Source organism: Macrotis lagotis, chromosome 7 (assembly GCF_037893015.1).
Source record: "Macrotis lagotis isolate mMagLag1 chromosome 7, bilby.v1.9.chrom.fasta, whole genome shotgun sequence".
Lineage (NCBI taxonomy): Eukaryota > Metazoa > Chordata > Mammalia > Peramelemorphia > Peramelidae > Macrotis > Macrotis lagotis.
In genome coordinates this window covers 12045218-12064251 of record NC_133664.1, presented here as the reverse complement: position 1 = coordinate 12064251, position 19034 = coordinate 12045218, and the positions used below count along the sequence as shown (strand labels likewise).

Here is a 19034-nt window from a genome sequence, read left to right as displayed (position 1 = left end):
GAGACTAATAAATTGATCATGCTTGAACTATTATATCTCAATTTACCTTAATTTTCAAAAAATAATACTATGATACAAAGAAAAACAAAAAATAGCTCCTGTCTTTAGGTATTTTACATTTAAATGTATACAATAAAAATTCAGAGAAGATAAAAGTTAACCTCAATGATACAACACTTATTAGCCCAGGAAAAGTTTCCTATTGAAGACTGGATTTGGACCAATATTTGAAGGAGACTAGGCATTCTTAGAAGCAGAAATGAAGATGGTGGATTTTCCAAGCATGAGGAGAGCTAATGTAAAGTTACAAAGATGGGCAATAGAGTATCATAACAAAAATAAGAAGGCCAATATGATGGCAATACCATAGCATTTATGAAAGAAAGAATCTATAAGGAGGCTGGAAAGCTAAGAAGGAGTCATTTTTGAAGAGATTTAAATGCTAAACTGAGGACTTTATATTTGATTCTGTAAATAGTAGGGACCCACTGGAATTTATTTTTGAGTTTGTTTGTTTTTTAGTTTTTTGCCAGGCAAATGGGGTTAAGTGGCTTACCCAAGGCCACACAGCTAGGTAATTATTATGTATCTGAGGCTGGATTTGAACTCAGGTACTCCTGACTCCAGGGCCAGTGCTCTATCCACTGTACCACCTAGCTGCCCCACTATTTTTGAGTTAAGTGGTAAAATAGTCAAAGGCATTTTTGAAGATAGTCTGAGAGTTGTAGCTGAAAAACTCATCCCTTGGGAATTCAGGGAAGCCTGGAAGGATTTGCATGAACTGATGCTGAGTGAGATGAGCAGAACCAGAAAAACACTGCACACCATAACAGCAACATGGGGGCAATGATCAACCTTGATGGACTTGCTCATTCCATCAGTGCAACTGTCAGCAACAATTTGGGGACTGTCTGTGATGGAGAATACCATCTGTATACAGAGAAACAACTGGAATTGGAACAAAGACCAAGGACTATTACATTTAATTTAGAAAAAAAACATTTGATAGCTTATTGTGTGATCTTGCTCTCTCTTATAATTTGTTTCTTCCTTAAGGATATGATTTATCTCTCATCACACTCAATTTGGATCTATGTATACCATGGAAACAATGTAAAGACTGACAAATTGCCTTCTGTGGGGGTTGGGGGGAAGCTAATAATAATTTTAACATCTTTGTGCCTCAATTTTTTCATCTTTAGGTAAAGGGGTAGATATTAATTCAGCTCTAAGGCTCCTTTCATTCTATGATTCTATAATTCATTCTATCATCTATGATTCTAAAGTTACTTACCTAGCTATTTCTATTTCTAAGATTGAAATCTTGCCTTATTGCCCCTTCCAAACTTTGAGATTTGAGGTTGAAAAGTATTCCATGTATACAATGAACCTTAATTTGGGGGCCCAAAATTTGAAAAAAAAATAATACATAAAGTCATCGAACTTAAGGTTTATTCATCATAAAATTCATACAACTGCTCATCACTGTCAAAACTCCCATTAGCTTGTCCTCATCTGTATTTGATGATGAATCGCTGTCTTAGGAGAGGTCCTGTCTGCTCTCCTGTCTGTGCTCTAGTCTGTAGTTGACCACAATCACTCCCTGGGCAAGTCTGGTTCTTGGACACATGCTTTGTCCATTCCATTTCATGAACCTGAAACACTAATTGTGTCCTCCTTTGAAATCAGGAGCTTCTTTTTCATCAGTAATTCTTCTGGCCTCCTGCTGAACCATCTTTGTAGACACAGGAATTCCAATGTCCCTTTGCTCTTCCATCCATCTCTTCCATTCCCTTAGGCCATTTAGCTGCCCTGCCTCTCATGGCCTTCTTCTTCTGAGGCATTTTCTTTTTCCCATAGACATTCTTGGAATGGTTTCTCAGTTGGAACAGGACCAGACTTAAGATTTCCATTCACTTTTGCTAACTGGATCACTTTGAACTAGAATTTAGCACTGGATGAAAATCGTTTCTGAGCCATTTCTGGGCAGAACATCACCTAATATACCGGTATACGAAACAATGAGCACAAAAGCAACAAGCAGGAAAAAGCAGGAAATGCAAATCAAAAAATCTACAACCAAGTATAAGATACTCCCAGTTTATAGACCCCAAATTTTGAGAGGAAAGGTGTGTCTTATACAGGGGGAAATATGGTAATTCTTCAAGTTTAAGATTAAATTTTCAAAGTAACATTGTAGAGATAGATTATCTAATCCTATAGCTAAACCTAAATTTTTCTCTGCTGCAGCTCTGAGTTTTAGTGATACAGATAGTTTCCTTTAGCTTAATTATCTCTGCTACACAATATCAGAAAATAATCATAATCATCAGTGCTTGCCAGACACATATCACTGATATTATCTGAAGAAGGTCTGGGAATCAGGCCAAAGAGCACTCACTCAGCCACTGTGGAGCTGCAGGGAGAGGAGAAAAGAGATGCTTACTCAATAAGAGAGCATTATCCTCCTGGGAATATTCCGGAAGGAGGTAAGGTTCAATATACAAAAGAGATACATGCTTCCAGAACAGATAAAAAACAACTCTTTCTGTAAATAAGATATTTCAAATGCCCTGGGGACATCTCTATTTAAAGGTGAGGTCACCTCAGTGACCTCAGAAAAACTTGAAAAGATTTCTAGAAACTGATGCAAAGCGAAGTCAGCTGAATGAGGAAAACACTGTTAAAATGACAATGATGGAAATAGAAAGAACTGAATCGGCAACAAAATCCTGAGCATCTCATATGAACTGATGCAAAATCAATTAAGGAAAATCAATGCAATTTATACAATGATAACTGTAAAGAAAAGAATCAACTTTGAAAGCTGCAATATCTCGGAGCAATGAAATGAGCAATCAGGATTCCAGAGAACTGTTAATGAGTCCTGCTTCCCACCTCCTAACAGAGAGTAAGAATAGAATGAGATATTTTTGAATATTATTGATGTAGGAACTTGTTTTGCTTGTCAATGCATATTTGTTTACAAAGGTTTTATTCTTTTTCTTTTCCTAATGTGTGGAGGAAGGTAGGAATTTTTGGTGGGAGGCTAGGAATAGTAGTCAAAAAAAAAAGCAAACAGTCCATATATACTCTGAAGAGATTCTCAATTTCCAATCATACTCATATTTTGGATCTCATGAATTTGTTTATTTGTTCCCCTCAACCTTCTAAGGATAACCTAGGAAGGCAGAGATAATAATCTAATGCCATTCACTTGAGACCCCACTGGCATACTTCTCCTGAGATTATCATTTGAAAAAAGCTTTGTTAGTAAGCTTTAAGTAGTTTTTACAAAAAGATCCTGCACAGAAAATAGTGGGTACATAAGATGCCTCCCTTAAAAAGTCTGACACACTAACCACAAATATACACAGGGACTACAGGAAAATAGACTCAAGCTTAAAGACCATATGTAGCAAAGAGATAACCCACAGTTACTGGTTGCTCAAAGTGTTTTCCTCTTTTTTATAGGTACTTTAGAAGTTCTGCTTAAACATAATGTAGCCATGTCCAATCTGTCCTTGGTTCACAATGAAGGCAATGCTTTCAGTTTATGTATGGATACCAATGGGAACCCAACATTCTGAAGACATTCTAGACCATGTAAGATCCTCTTTCACCTAAACAGGGCCAGGGAAGAAGACCAAAAGTCAAATCAAGGCTTCTCTCCACCCCCATAAAAAAGCTAAATGAAACAAAATAGTTTCTTATCAAAGGGGTTATTTCAGGAACATCAACTTGCTCTAATTTCAAGAATGGATATCTTCTCAACTTGTTAAAAATATATAAATGATCCATGGGTATGGTCAAATACCTTCAACCTATTTACACATTATTCTCATAAGAATCATTCCAATGCAAATAAATTTTAAGACTTATGATTGAACTTGACTGATTGGGAATCAACATTTTTAAGTGGTACAGAGGTCAATGAAGCAATTGTCTTACCCTTACAAAAAAGGAATATCATTTAAGCTTTTTAATTCACAAAAGATAACAGTGGATCAGAAGAAATCCAAGAAAGATAGCTTTGAAAATTCCATACTGAATTGTATGCACATATGTAAACATATATACATATATATATATATAGAAATCTCAAAGTTAATGTACCCCCATTGTACAATGCATGTGAAAATGTTTATTTTATTGCTATTTTAGCTTATAATAAAAAGATAAATATTCAAAGAATGGAAGTATAACTACCAAGTTTTTTTTCCCCCAAAGAACAGATCAAAGAAAAGACCTAAGGGACATCTTGAACTGACTGCTATGTGGACATCTTAAATTGTCAAAAACTGAGCTTTTTAATCTTTCCTCCTAAGCCCTCCTCCATTCCAAAATTTCCTTTTATTGTCAAGGATATGACTTTCCTCCCAGTTACCCAAGTTTCCAATTTAAGTCATCTTCAACTCCTCATTCTCTCTCATCACATCTTCATGTTTAATCAATTGCCGAGTCCTCTAACTTCATAGTATCTCCTATATCCACCACTTTCCCCTCTTCTGATACTTCCACATCCTAATGCTGGCTTACATCACTGGAGGTTTGTACTACTACAATAACCTCTTGATTGGTCTCTTTACCTCAAGTTCTCACCACCACTGTCACCACTACACACACACACACACACACACACACACACACACACACACACAAACACAACTTCCCATCCTCTACCAACATGCTGGAAATTTCACTGGCTCTTGTCTCTATGTGGAACTTGTTCCCTCTTTTTCTTTACCTCCTGGATTCTGTGTCATACTTCAAGACAACTAAAGTCCTACTTTCTTCAAAAAACCTTTCCCAGTCCTCCTTAAACTTGCTGACTTCCCTCTGGGATTACCCCCCCCCATTTATCTCATGTATATTTTTTCAATTCATAGTTCTTTTTGTATTGTACCTCCCACTGGACTGTTAATTCCTTGATATCAGAGATTATATTTGTTTTCCTTTGGGGGGAGATGTTTACTGGCACATTGATTTAATAAATGCCTATTGACTTGACAATCCATCTTCAATCCATCTTCTTTCTAGAGACAAAAGAACATGGATCTGGAACACTCCATATAGTAACAGACTTTTCCCAAAATATTGTCTAGTATTAAAGTTGTTTCTTTTCCTATAAGTGGAAATGGGAACAGAATTTAAAGGTAATTACAGGTAGAATGAAAACCAAAAATATTGATAAAACACATTAAAAATAAGACCACCTGGGGCAGCTAGGTGGTACAGTGGATAGAGCACCAACCTTGGAGTCAGGAGAACCTGAGTTCAAAGCTGACCTCAGACACTTAATAATTGCCTAGCTGTGTGACCTTGAGCAAGTCACTTAAATAAATGAAAAAAAAATTAAATCCTTAAAAACAAGACCATCATTGATGAGCTCTTTTGGTATGGAATCATGTTATGTTGAAAAATACACGCAAGTTTTATTTGCTATTTAGTTGTTTTAGATACATTTATATGGTAGTTAGGAAAAAACTAACATAAACTATGATTAGAACTGATCCCTTATGAAATTTTTATTTTGGCCCAAATTTGGTTCAAAATAGTCAGCACTGAGATGAAAGGGAAAAAAGGGGAAAAAATTCAGTACCTAAAAGGTCCTTGGATAATAGTGAGCCCTTTGAGGTTATTACCCATAGCTCAGATGGCTACCAGAAGATGAGTTGTTATGGTTGAATGATTAGGTTTTTAAAGATACATCTGACTGAAAAGTCTGAAATAGTCAAGTAATATGGCCAATTTTTCTCCTAAATAAAATGAACTTTATTAATACATCATCAGGATTAATATTTCAATTTATTCTGAATAGAAAAATATGGTAAATGATATGGTGATGAAACTGAAGAGAGTAGGGTTTTAGTTTTGTTTTTGTCACAGTATAAATGAGTTTCCTTTGGGGAATATGCTTCCCCTTCCTGGACAGTCTTCAAAAGAAAGAGGAGAGGAATTTAAATGAATGCTTTGGATTTTTTTTTAAATGTCGCTGAAAATTCTTCCCAATTTTATTTATTTGTTTTATAATTTGCCAGAAAGTTGTGTTTGTGTGTGTGTGTGTGTTTGTTTCTTTTTTTTAATCAATGAAGCATCTGATACAAACATCAGATTTTCTAGGCCTGACATTTCCTCCCTAGAACCAGAGGTTCTAGGCTAGGGTTATGGAGGGGAAGGAAGGGGGGAAATGTTCTACTTCTAGGCCTCAAGTATCTAATTACATGCTAACTACAATATATTAGGACAGTGATTTCCAAACTTTATTTACTAATGCCCTACTTAAAAAATAAAATAAAATTGTTAAGCTTCTCAAATTTTTAAGAAGCCTATGAAAAGGGGCGGCTAGGTGGCGTAATGGATAAAGCACCGGCCCTGGAGTCAGGTGTACCTGGGTTCAAATCTAGTCTCAGACACTTAATAATTACCTAGCTGTGTGGCCTTGGGCAAGCCACTTAACCCCGTTTGCCTTGCAAAAACCTAAAAAATAAAACCTATGAAAAGCATCTTCTTTGCTTCTATTTTTTAAAATATATTTCACTTTATCAAAACGAATAGTGTTGAGAAATAGAATAAACATAATTGTGCTTTTGTCATCCATACAAATATCGTTTAACTCGAAGTTAATTTACTTATCAATAAAGATTGCAAGTGAAATCATCTGAGTCCTGCCAGTGGATTATGGTTGCAGATGGAGCCCATTTAAAGTGCCTGACAAACGCCAATTCAAATTTGGTCTCATTTGGATTGAGCAATTTAAATAATCATTACATTACATCTATTGCCAGTTGGAGTGAATTTAACATTAATCTTGTTTGGTTGACTTGTATTTAAACTTTGTTTTCATTGAAAAAAAAATGATGTTATTAATTCCAGAGCTGCACTCAAGATATCTAATCATTTGAACCATTGCTTCATGCCTCCTCCTAGGTCTCACTTGTCTCAATGAATTGTCACCCTACAGTCCAAGAATTAGAATTAGAAACTTTTGAATTAATTCCCAAACTAAATTTTATGAATTTTCCTCTTCTCTAAACTAGCTTGCTCTTGAGACTTGATGTCTTCCTGCCCTTACTTCTTCCTTAGTTCCTCCAGAAATTAAAAACAATAAATCAACAAACATTTGTGAATTGATTCTATGAAAGATTTTGAGCTAAGTAATAATAATCATAATAATACATAAAACAAAAGTGAAACAGTATTTGTCCTAAGGGAGTTTGCATTCTAATAGGAAGACATGCACATGTTTATACAGGATATATAAATTTAACAAAAGTATATGCAAATTTAATTGAAGTAGTGTGGGGAGAGGGAGCCTTAGAATTAGAATTAGAAGTTCCACAAGGAAGACAGTGCTTGATTGAATCTTCAAGGAAGCCAAAGATTCAGGAAGAGGGCATGGAGGAAGGAATCTCTTCTTAGCATCAGAAAATGCCAAGCAAAGGTATGAAGAAATGGAATATTGAGGGTGTCGGAAAAGCAAATAGACCAGGATCACTGAACTCTAGAGAGCATAGAAAGCAATGATGTGTAAGAAGACTAGGGAGATAGGGCAGTTCCAGATTATAAAGAGTTTTAAATGACAAACAGTAGAGTTTATTTTGTGAGTTATATTTGAATTTATAGTGAGTTTATTGAATAGAGGTGATACAACATGATCAGATCTACATTTTAGGAAAATTACTATGGCAGCTGTGTAGAAGATTGAAGAGAGAAAGATCTGAAGCAGGGAAACCACTTAAAAGACTATTCCAGTTATCTGAGTAAGAAATGATGTTAGCCTAAGCTAGGAAGATGACTGTGCAATAGAGAGGTGGATGGATATAAAAAATGTGGAGATAAAGACAAGACAGCCTACAGTCAAAGTAAGAAACCAAAGATAAACCTGAATTTGTGAATGCAGATTGCTGAAAAGATGGTGGTGCCTTCTAGAGCATTTGGGAAATAGGCAAGAGGGTAAGGTCAAGAACCAAAGGTAACTTTTTTTATATCCTGAATTTCAGATATCTATGGGAATTACACTTCAGATGTCCCATATGTAGTTCAAGATATAGGGCCTGAGCTCAGGAAAAAAAAGATTAGGGAAGGATAAATAGATCTGAGAGAGTCTTCAGCTTGGAGTTAGTTAAACTCAGGAAAACTGATAAAGTCAACAAGAGAGAATGAGCAGAGAAAAGAAAAGACCAAGGCCAGAGCACTGGGGGATGTCCTTAAGTGAGTATTCATACAATGGATGATGAATCAGCAGAGAAGATTTAGGAGGGGGGATCAGACAGATAAGAGAGAACCAGATGAATGTAGGGTCTTAAAAATAGGAAAACTATTCAGGAAGAAATGATGATTAGTTGTCAAATTTAGCAGATAGTCTGAAGAGTAGATCTAAGAAAAACTCATCATATTTGGCAATTAAGAGACCACTGCTAACTTTGGATGGAAGACTCAGTTAAGGGATGAAGTCCATAGTCAGATTGCAAAGAATTCAGGAATTAGGAAGAAGAAAGGAAATGGATTCAATGATTGTAAATACTTTTTTTCAAAGAATTTATCTTGAGAAATGGAGAAGAGTTATAGCGTAGGTCATTTAAATTTAGTTCAACTGTCATTTAACACATATACGTAGTATGATAGATTCCCACATACTTTGTTCCTATGATTCTATTTGTGAGGCAGGTCTATTTTGCAATTTACTACATGTGTGACCTTTCTGTAAAATGAAGAAGATTGAATTGTTTCTCTCTAGTTCTGAATCCACATGTCTGTGACCTAGTACACATTGGCTACGTGGTAAGAGTAAACATTGCATCTCATATGTCTTTTTCATGGGCTCCCAGTTCTAGTTTGCACTATAGTACCTTGCCCTCATTCTATATTACATTATACGCCTCAGTGCAGCACAATATCCCATTAGTTTTGGCTCTTGGGAATGGTTGGGTCTCATTGAACTTAGATTCCTCTAGAAGCCCCATATCCTTCTCTAGGATGACACCTCCTCCTAACTGATGTGTAAGATAGTGAATTTCTAACTCTTGAACTCCATGTTATTAGATTTGGTCTAATGTTCTAGTACATAGGTAAGTTCCACAGCCAATACATTATCTCTCCTTCCCCCCAATCTTGTATCATGAGATATAGGATTCCATTTACCTAAGTCTTGACTAAAAATGTTAAATAACATTGCATTCCCTGGAAACTCCACTGGTGACTTCTCTTTAGAAGGACATCAAGCTATCTATGATTCTTTTTTTGTGATCAGTCTGTCAAAAACCCACTTTCTCATCCATGAACTGTACAAGCATCTAGCCTAAATCTTTTCATCAGAATAACACAAGGGCCTTTGTCAGGTGCTGTCCTGTGATTTCTTAAATGTAGGGGACTTTTCTTTGGGAAACTTTCTTTCCCAATGCAGATCAGACACTTCTCTGCTACTTCGGTCATCTTGGAGTGTTGCTTGAAACTTTGAGAAGTGAAGTAAGCAGACTCACCTAGTCAGTATATGAAAGATACAGACAAGTCATCTAAACTGAACTTGACTCTTTCCCATCAGGAAACTCTGCTTTTAAATATGTGACTGTTAGCACAGTGTGTTGGCTACCTATCTGATATTCATTATTCTGATGACATGATCACCTCCTTGTCTTCTAGACAGGCTTGATCTGGATGATTTTTTCCATGCAATTTCGAACTCTCTAGCCAGACCTCTTGAGTTCTGTAGCTCGACTACCTTCTCTACACACCTTTCCACCAACCTTTGAATGAACAGTTGCATTGTCTTTAGATCTTAGTGTTTCATGACAGCATCACTGGGAAAATATCCATCCAAGAGAAAAAATCAGTGAGCATCCTGAGATCATTCATTCAAAGTGCTGAACAGTTTCCCAAAGGCCATGATACTCATTGTATTGAGTATATGAGACTCCTTCATTTTCCACTCTCATTGCCACTCCAATGACCTGACTATCCATCCAGTCACTTGTAGAATCCAGGCAAAGTACATTTTCTGTCCACTTTGCTTTTCTTTTATGATTGGCTAGGTGGATGTCTTTTGAGTGATAGGGAATCATATTGAGGATAATCTGAAGTGGTCCAAGACTTGATGCAGTGAGTGAATTGTCATTCACAGTAATCCCTGGGCCAGCAATGGAAAAAAAATCAAAATAAAATATATGTACTACCTAGCCAGTTAAGCCTCCACTAATCAAATGATGACAAACTAGTCATATATTCATATTTTATATCATTTCCAGTTTCATCACTTAAGCAATATCTTGGGCTCTAGTTGTTTCTTAGTATTCCACTTTTCATATTCTCTCTGAAACCCTTTGCAGAATTCCTAGGTCCCATCTATTACATATTTCTCCACTATTCCTCATCTCCATTCAGTTTCTTGAGCAAAAATTTTTCACCATTTACTACCTCCCAGTACAACTTCGATAATTGTTGGTTTTCTGAATAGAAATATCTTTACAAACCCAATAAGCTCCTCTCATTCTCCCTCTGATTCCTGGTGATTCTAATCTCATAAAAAAGCTCGGTAGGTACCCACTTTAATAAGTGCTGAATGTTAAACACAGAAGCTCTCATTGTTACCGTATTCCTAAATCCCTTTGGCTGAATAGATCCTGATACTAAAAGCATTCTGAAAAAGGAAAAGGGAAAGACCTGAGCCCATTATTTCCTTATTTTCATGGTCTTTTCAAAGGAAAGTTCCCTGACCTACTTCATTAGTAGTTTTCCCAGTCGGGCCTGACTATGTTTTCTGGGCTCTGTCCTTGGGTGTTTTCCAAAGACTTGGAGGCAGACATCACCTTGAGTGATACTCGATATGACTATTTAGAACAGCTATGAAATTAGCTGATCACCCCTCAGTTTGGCACTTAATGAAATCGAGGCTGGGCATTAGACAATATCAAGAGCTGGGTAGTAAACACTCAGACTAGGACAATCTGAGAACTCCCCCGTGACTGTAACAGCAGCATGTCCTGCCCATCCAAACAAATAAGTGGTTATGAGGTATCTACTGTGCTCAAGACCTTATGATAGGTATTATGAATATAAAAATAATCACCAGCCACAATATTCTTTTTTTATAAAACAAAGATTTTATTTATTTTGAATTTTACAATTTCCCCCCAATCTTGCCCAATATTCAAAAAGCTTACATTCTACTGAATCGTACAATATGTAAATAAATAAGTGAATGAAGAATGATTTAAGGAGGAGAGAGATCAGCTAACAAGAACTGAATAACCAGGAAAGGCTGTTCCAGGAGCCTGCATAGGACAAGTCACCAAATTTTTATTAAGCACCTACTAAATGGCAGACCTCATGTTAAAAAATGGGAATGCAGCTTTTTTTTTTCCTGTGGGAGCCATCGGGCGGAGAGGAGCGTGGCTCTTACTCTCCGGCACCCACCATGGCTTGTGTACAACCCCTGATATCTGTGTACTCCGAAAAGGGGGAAGTATCTGGCAAAAATGCTACTTTGCCTGCTGTCTTTAAGGCTCCAATGCGTCCAGATATTGTGAATTTTGTTCATACCAACTTGAGAAAAAATAACCGACAACCTTATGCTGTCAGTGAATTAGCAGGTCATCAGACCAGTGCTGAGTCTGGGAGAACTGGTAGAGCTGTTGCTCGAATCCCTCATGTTCAGGGTGGAGGGACTCATCGCTCTGACCAGGGTGCTTTTGGAAATATGTGCCGAGGGGGTTGTATGTTTGCTCCTACTAAGACTTGGTGCTGTTTGCATGGCAGAGTGAATACAATGCAAAAACGATATGCCATTTTCTCTGCTTTGGCAACCTCTTCCCTGCCAGCACTGGTCATGTCAAAAGGTCAAATAACTGAAGAAATTCCAGAACTTCCTCTAGTGGTTGAAGATAAAGTAGAGGGCTATAAGAAAACCAAGGAAGCAGTTTTGCTGCTTAAGAAGCTGAAGGCATGGAATGACATCAAAAAGGTCTATGCTTCTCAGCATATGCGAGCTGGTAAGGGTAAAATGAGAAACTGCCACCAGATCCAGTGTCTAGGACCTTGTATCATCTATGATGAAGATAATGGTATTATCAAGGCCTTCAGAAACATTCCTGGTATTACTCTACTTAATGTGAATAAATTGAACCTTTTGAGACTCGCTCCTGGTGGACATGTGGGGCGTTTCTGTATTTGGACTGAAAGTGCCTTCTGCAAGTTGGGTGATCTGTATGGTACATGGCGCAGGCCTGCCACCCTGAAGAGTCACTACAATCTTCCAATGCACAAGATGACCAATACAGACCTTACCAGGATTTTGAAAAGCCCAGAGATCTGGAGGGCTCTCCGTGCACCACGCAAGAAGATTCATCGATGAGTACTCAAGAAGAACCCACTGAAGAACTTGAGAATCATGGTGAAACTGAACCCATATGCCAAGACCATGTGCCAGAATACAATTCTATGCCAGGCTAAGAATCGGAGAATCAGAGAAAATAAAAGAGGTGCTGCACTAAAGAAGATTATGGAGGCAAAGAAAGCAGTAGATGAGAAAAAGAAGAAGAAGAAGCTTGTAGGTAATAAGAAACTTGCAGGAGCAAAGAAGATTCCAGGGCAGAAGAAAACAGCAGAAAAGAAGCCTGCAGCAGCAAAGAAAACTGTGGAAAAGAAGCCAGCAGCTGAAAAGAAACCTGCCGCACCAAAAAAATCTGCAGCTGAGAAGAAGTCTGCTGCATAAACTTGGCATATCAGTTAATCCATTGGGCCACCACACTCTATTGTGTGTGTTGTTTTTGTGACTATCTAAAGAATAAATATTCAAAGTGGCTTTGGAGAAAAAAAAATGGGAATGCAAAGAGAGGGATTTGGAAGGCTATGAGGAAGGAGGCTTAATATTCAAAGATCCATAAGTGAAGAGACAAGAGTGGTCCAGGCCTCCAGGACAACCTGAACATTTGAGGCTTAATAGTGGATTACTGGGTCGCTAGGTGGCACAGTGGATAAAGCACCGGCCCTGGAGTCAGGAGTACCTGGGTTCAAATCTGGTCTCAGACACTTAATAATTGCCTAGCTGTGTGGCCTTGGGCAAGCCACTTAACCCCATTTGCCTTGCAAAAATAAATAGTGGATTACTCCACTGACTCATGAGCAAAAGAACATTCTCCCCCTTCTGAACTTTTCTAAATACTTTGCAGAAAAGGAAATTTTCTTTATGTTCATTTTACCCCTTTCTTTTTAAATGCTTTATCTATGATTCTTTTTTTTTATAGTTTTCATTTCCCAATATTTTTCTCCCCTTATAACAAAGAGAAGGGGAGAAAAATATTGGGAAATGAAAACTATATAAAAAAAGAATCATAGATAAAGCAAAATGGACAGACCAGCCACATCTGAAACATCTACCACTCAAGATCTATAATCTACCAACTCTATTGAGAAGGGGGAAAAGAAGTTTCACCTTCTAGAATTCTAATTAGCTAGGGCATAAATCTTAATTCTGACCTAGCTCAGTTCTGTTTACCCTAATATTATTCTCTTTCTTCTCTTGAATCTCATTTTGCCTTTTTCCAAAGATTTTCCAGATAGTCCCACTTGTCTGGCCTTCTGTCATGTGACTCATTCTTATGAGGTCTACAGTGCTGGACTTGCCCATGGAGACCTCAGTTTCCAGGAAGCAGGCCCCCATTGATGGGCTTGCCATAGTAACAGATCATCTATATTTCAAGAGTGCTTCAAGGTTCATGAAGTTCTTTTTTCACAGTAAAACTTGTGAAGCAGGTAGAGGAAGATTTATTCTCCTAGTCTATAAACAAAAACTAAGGCTGAGCGGAAAAGTCTATGATCACATAGTAAGCATTAGAAGTGGAAAGGGGACCCAGCTTGGATTCTATGCCATGCTCTTGTCTACTACATCATGTGTGTCTCCATGTGTGTCTCCATACAAAAACTGCACTCAACAAAATCACAAGAGAAACAGACTGGAGGGGAATTCTGGTATTCCTGACTACAGGCTCAAGGCTCTATCTGGCTATGGTTGCTTTGGAGCTAGAGGACCTTAGTGTAATACTCCTCTGTTCCTTACTGACTGTGACCTTAAACATTTACTTAGCTTTTTCAGGACTTAGTTGTCAAATCTATGAAACAAGGGAATTTTAGAAAAGTGAAGCTCTCTTCAATAGTTAGGCATAGAGGTTTTATCCAACACTATCATACTTTACTCATTAATACCCCAAATTTTACCACCCTTACCCACTTTTGTCAGGAAATTGAACTCCAAAGGGCAGTTAAAAAATTCTGTGATCAGCAATGTTGGAAGGGATGTGGGAAATCTGAAAATCCCATATCTTGGACACTAATATATTGTTGGTGGAGCTGTGAACTCATCTAACCTTTCTGGAGAGTGATTTGGAATTATGTCCAAAGGGCAACAAAAAGGCATATAACCTTTGACCCAGCAATACCAGTACTGGATTTAAACCCTGAAGAGAGATGATGAAAAAGGGTAAAAACATCAAATATTTATAGTAGCCCTGTTTGTGGTGGCAAAGAATTGGAACTTAAGTGAATGTCCTTCAATTGGGTTAACAATGTCCTTGGTTTAGCAATGTCCTTGGGTTAACAAAGCCAATGGCTTAACAAACTGTGGTATATGTATGTGATAGAGCACTATTGTTCTATTAGAAGCCAGAAGGCATGGGAATTCAGGGAATCCTGGAAGGATTTGTATGAACTGATGCTGAGAGAGATGAGCAGAACCAGAAGAACATTGTACACCCTAACAGCAACATGAGGGTGATGATCAACCTTAATGGACTTCCTCATTCCATCAGTGCCAACAATAAGGCACAATTTATTCTATCTGTGATGGAGAATACCATCTGTATCCAGAGAAAGAACTGTGAAGTTCAAACAAAGACCAAAGACTATTACCTTCAATTTAAAAAACAAAGTCCAAAATCTTATTATGTAATCTTGCTATCTCTTAAATTTTTTTTCTTCTTAAGGATATGATTTCTCTCTCAACACATTCAATTTAGATCAATGTATAGTATGGAAACAGTGTAAAGACTAACAGACTGCCTTCTTTGGGAGGGGTGGAGGAGGGAAGTAAAAATGGGGGGGAAATGTAAAATTCAAAATAAACAAAATCTTTTAAATTTTTTTTTAAAATCTGTGATCAGAATACCCACAATAATGTCTGGGAGAAAAACTGGTAAAATATCAGGCATGGAAAATAGCTGATGCTCCCCAGATTACCTCATGGTTATAGATGACACCTTTGGAAGGTGAGTTTGACAATGAAGAGGGGAGAGAGAGAGAGAGAGAGAGAGAGAGAGAGAGAGAGAGAGAGAGAGAGAGAGAGAGAGAGATTGGTGAGTAAAAGCCCAGTCAGTTCCCCATCCCACTTTCCATTTTGGATGGGACAGGGTAAATAGCAAAGGATCATCAGGCATGGGTGGACTAGCCCAAAGAGTCACATGGGATCTGAGACAGGTGTTCTTGGGAGAAGTGCAGAGAGAGACAGAGCATTGAAAATCTAATAACTGCTTGTCTATTGTTACCTTCTATTTTGTTCCATTCAATATATTTTACTTTGTTTAATGTTTTATTTGCCTGGATTTGGTAAAAAAAAATAGATTTATCAATGGGGTGTTGGTGTTATATATTTGAATGTATACTTACAGCAATGATATATAGAGAATGTATGTGTTGCTCAAGAGAGAACAAATCTAAGGAGGAGCTAAGAAAGTGAAAACTCAGTGATTAAACTTTTTGTTGGAGGGGTAGGGCACAGGCTGAAATTGGAATAGTTCCCAATGAATCTCTTAATACATCACTTGCCACATTTTTTGGCCCACAAACTTCCAAAATCCTAGAGTTCCAGGCTTTATTTTCGACCTTGCCCTTTGTTCTCTAAAAATCTCCAAGTCCTCTATGAAGTGATGATGAGGCGTACCCTGACAAGTGAATGAAAATAGACTTGATTGAATTATTCCACTTTCATTTTTCATTCTACTCATTTACCAATGCCAGAAATCCCAGTGCACATGAATACTGTAAGTATAAATAAATTATTCTTAAATACTGTCAGGAAAGATTTCTAATCTATAATAAACAAAGAAAAGTTTGCATCTCCTGAAAAATAATGAAACTTGGTCAAGATAAATTAAACACATTAAATTTTCTGCAGGTTTAAATCAATGCTGAGAGTGCAAAATAAAACAAAAAACTACAAGGGAAGAATCCCAAACATTGATCATGGCCCAAATACGCCCCAGCACTGTTAAGAAGTTTACTCCAGTAATATCTGTGGTCATTGAGGAGATCAATGAAACTCATTCTTTCAACAGCATCCAATTATCAGTTTACTGTGGAATGTGCCTCCTAATAAATCAGCAGACATTACAGAGCCTTGGACATAACCAACATGTGAGTTAATAATAAAACACACACACACACACACACACACACACACAATCTAGGATGAACCCCTGATGGGTCCAGAAAAGAAATGGTCTCATGATGAAGTATTTCATTTAATCTGGATCCATAGATGCAAACATTTCAAAGTCGCGACTCTCAGTTAGCTAGTTTATGGTTAGCTGTATTAATAGAGTTTGATTAAACACTTAAGGGGAAAGATCGATAGACCTCTGTCATATTTACACAATAAAAAGCTGGCATATACAGTAAGGGCAAGACAATATAAATTTGGGCACTCTATTATTCAGAAAGTTAATAGAGTAATATTTTCTCCAACTCCTCGGATCATTTACAAAACGTGTTCATCGCCTTTAACTTTTGGTACTCAATACATTGCAAAGTAGCATAATTCCAGATAAATACCATAAACACTATAAATAAATACAGTTCTGAATTCTTCCCTAAAGAATTTTCATTGAGCAAAGAAGTCTGATGGTAGTTAGGCTGAAGACAAATTCCTAGGATCAGATTTCCATTTTGAAGGTGCCTTTGAGGTGAACTAGGACATCTAGTCCTCTATTTCACAAGGGAGGAAGCTGAGGATAAGAGATCCTTCTTCAATGATCTGTTCATGATTATAGTTTATGGCGGCCAAGATGACATTGAACACCAATGCTTTGACTCCAAACCTAGCACTCTTCCCTATGTATTGTCATTAATGTGTTTTGCCTCTCTCAAAGAGAGAACAATGGAGTTTAAAAATCCTAAATGAATTTTAACTTGAACTTACACTATTCCCTGGGATATTCCTGGTAATATTCTGGAGAGTTAGCAAGACTCATCCAGGTCCATAGCCTGAGTGTGCACTGGAAGCATCTAACAAAGGGGAGTGCTAGCAAATATCTGGGTTATTTGCTTAGTGTAGATAGATCAGTCCACGGTAGAGTTCATTGGAAGGTCATTGGAGTGGTTCATTATGGCATATCCTGAACAATTCCAAAACTGAAATAAAACTCCTAACTATGAAAGAGCAGATGAAAGTTGATTGGTTGATTCTTGTCTTTCATTATCAAAAAAAAGACCAAAATGACATCACTGTATAAGACAAGTGACAAAGTGTCTGACTGTGACCGATCAGACCCATACAAGTTTGGAATGCTCTACCATCATCAGGCATGTGAACATTTGGGAAAGTAACTGAAGGCTAGAGGTTGGTGAAGATCTGGGTGGTTCACACACATTGTCCGAGTGAGGTTGGTAAAATTCAAAAGGGGGATATCAATAACCCAAGCAATTTTGTTATTCCTTTGTTTAGTTAAATATAATTTGAATCAAATAATCCAGAACTATTTATTCAGAACTAAGTACCAGGTACTAGACTGTGAATTGCAGATACAAAAAAAGACTTCAGTTCCATAAGGAATACATGTTCTCCATGTTAATAGGGGAGGCATGATATGGGGGCGGAAATATATATGAAATACATATCCTATTGAATCCAAGTCCAACAATTCTAATTACTTTTCCTTGGAGAAAATGTGGCTAGTCCAAAATTCACATTACTGTTCTGTATTCTCAAAGCATCACTCAGAGCAACAAATCTGAATCCTTGTTGGAGATGTATATAATTTACTCTTAAGAATATATATTTTAAACCATTCCCCAATTGGCAAATGGTCAAAGGATATGCAAAGGCAATTTACATCTGAGGAAATCAAAGAAATCCATAGTCATGTGAAAAATTGCTCCAAATCACATATTAGAGAAATGCAATTTAAAGCATCTCTGAGATACCACCTCACACCTCTCAGACTGACCAATATGACCAGAAAGGACAATGATCAATATTGGAAGGGATGTGGGAAATCTGGGACATTAATACATTGTTGGTGGAGCTGTGAACTCATCCAACCTTTCTGGAGAGAAATTTGAAATTATGTCCAAAGGGCAAAAAAAATGTGCATACCCTTTGATCCAGCAATACCACTACTGGGTCTATACCCTGAAGAGATTATGAAAAAGGGTAAAAACATCACTTGTATTAAAAATATTTATAGTAGCCCTGTTTGTGGTGGAAAAGAATTGGAAATTAAGTGAATGTCCTTCAATTGGGGAATGGCTTAGCAAACTGTGGTATATGTATGTCATGGAACATTATTGTTCTAATAGAAGCCATGAAGGTTGGGAATTCAGGAAAGCCTGGAGGGATCTTCATGAACCGATGCTGAGCCAGATGAGCAGAACCAGAAGAACATTGTACACCCTAACAGCAACATGGGAGTGATGATCAACCTAGATGGACTTGCTCATTCCATCAGTGCAACAACCAGGGACAATTTTGGATATCTGTGATGTAGAATACCATCTGTATCCAGAGAAAGAATTGTGACTTTGAACAAAAACCAGATAATTACCTTCAAATTAGAAAATAACTGTTACCTTATTATGTAAATTTACCATCTCATACTTTATTTTTCTTCCTTAAGGATATGATTTCTTTGTCATCACATTCCACTGAGATCAATGTATACCATGGAAACAATAGAAAGACTAACATAATGCTTTCTGTGGGTGGGGGTGAGGAGAGGGAAGCAAGAATGGGGGAAAATTGTAAAACTCAAAATAAAAAATCTTTCTAA

At 37.2% G+C, this 19034-nt stretch overlaps 1 protein-coding gene across 1 annotated transcript; it reads left to right on the top strand.

Moving 5' to 3' along the window:
- The first annotated feature begins 11377 nt into the window (after nucleotides 1-11377).
- LOC141493617 (large ribosomal subunit protein uL4-like) lies at nucleotides 11378-12732 on the top strand. The gene is given in 1 exon segment (XM_074195040.1): nucleotides 11378-12732. A coding segment is annotated over 1 exon segment (1296 nt). The 5' UTR covers nucleotides 11378-11413; the 3' UTR covers nucleotides 12710-12732.
- The last annotated feature ends 6302 nt before the right edge of the window (nucleotides 12733-19034 follow it).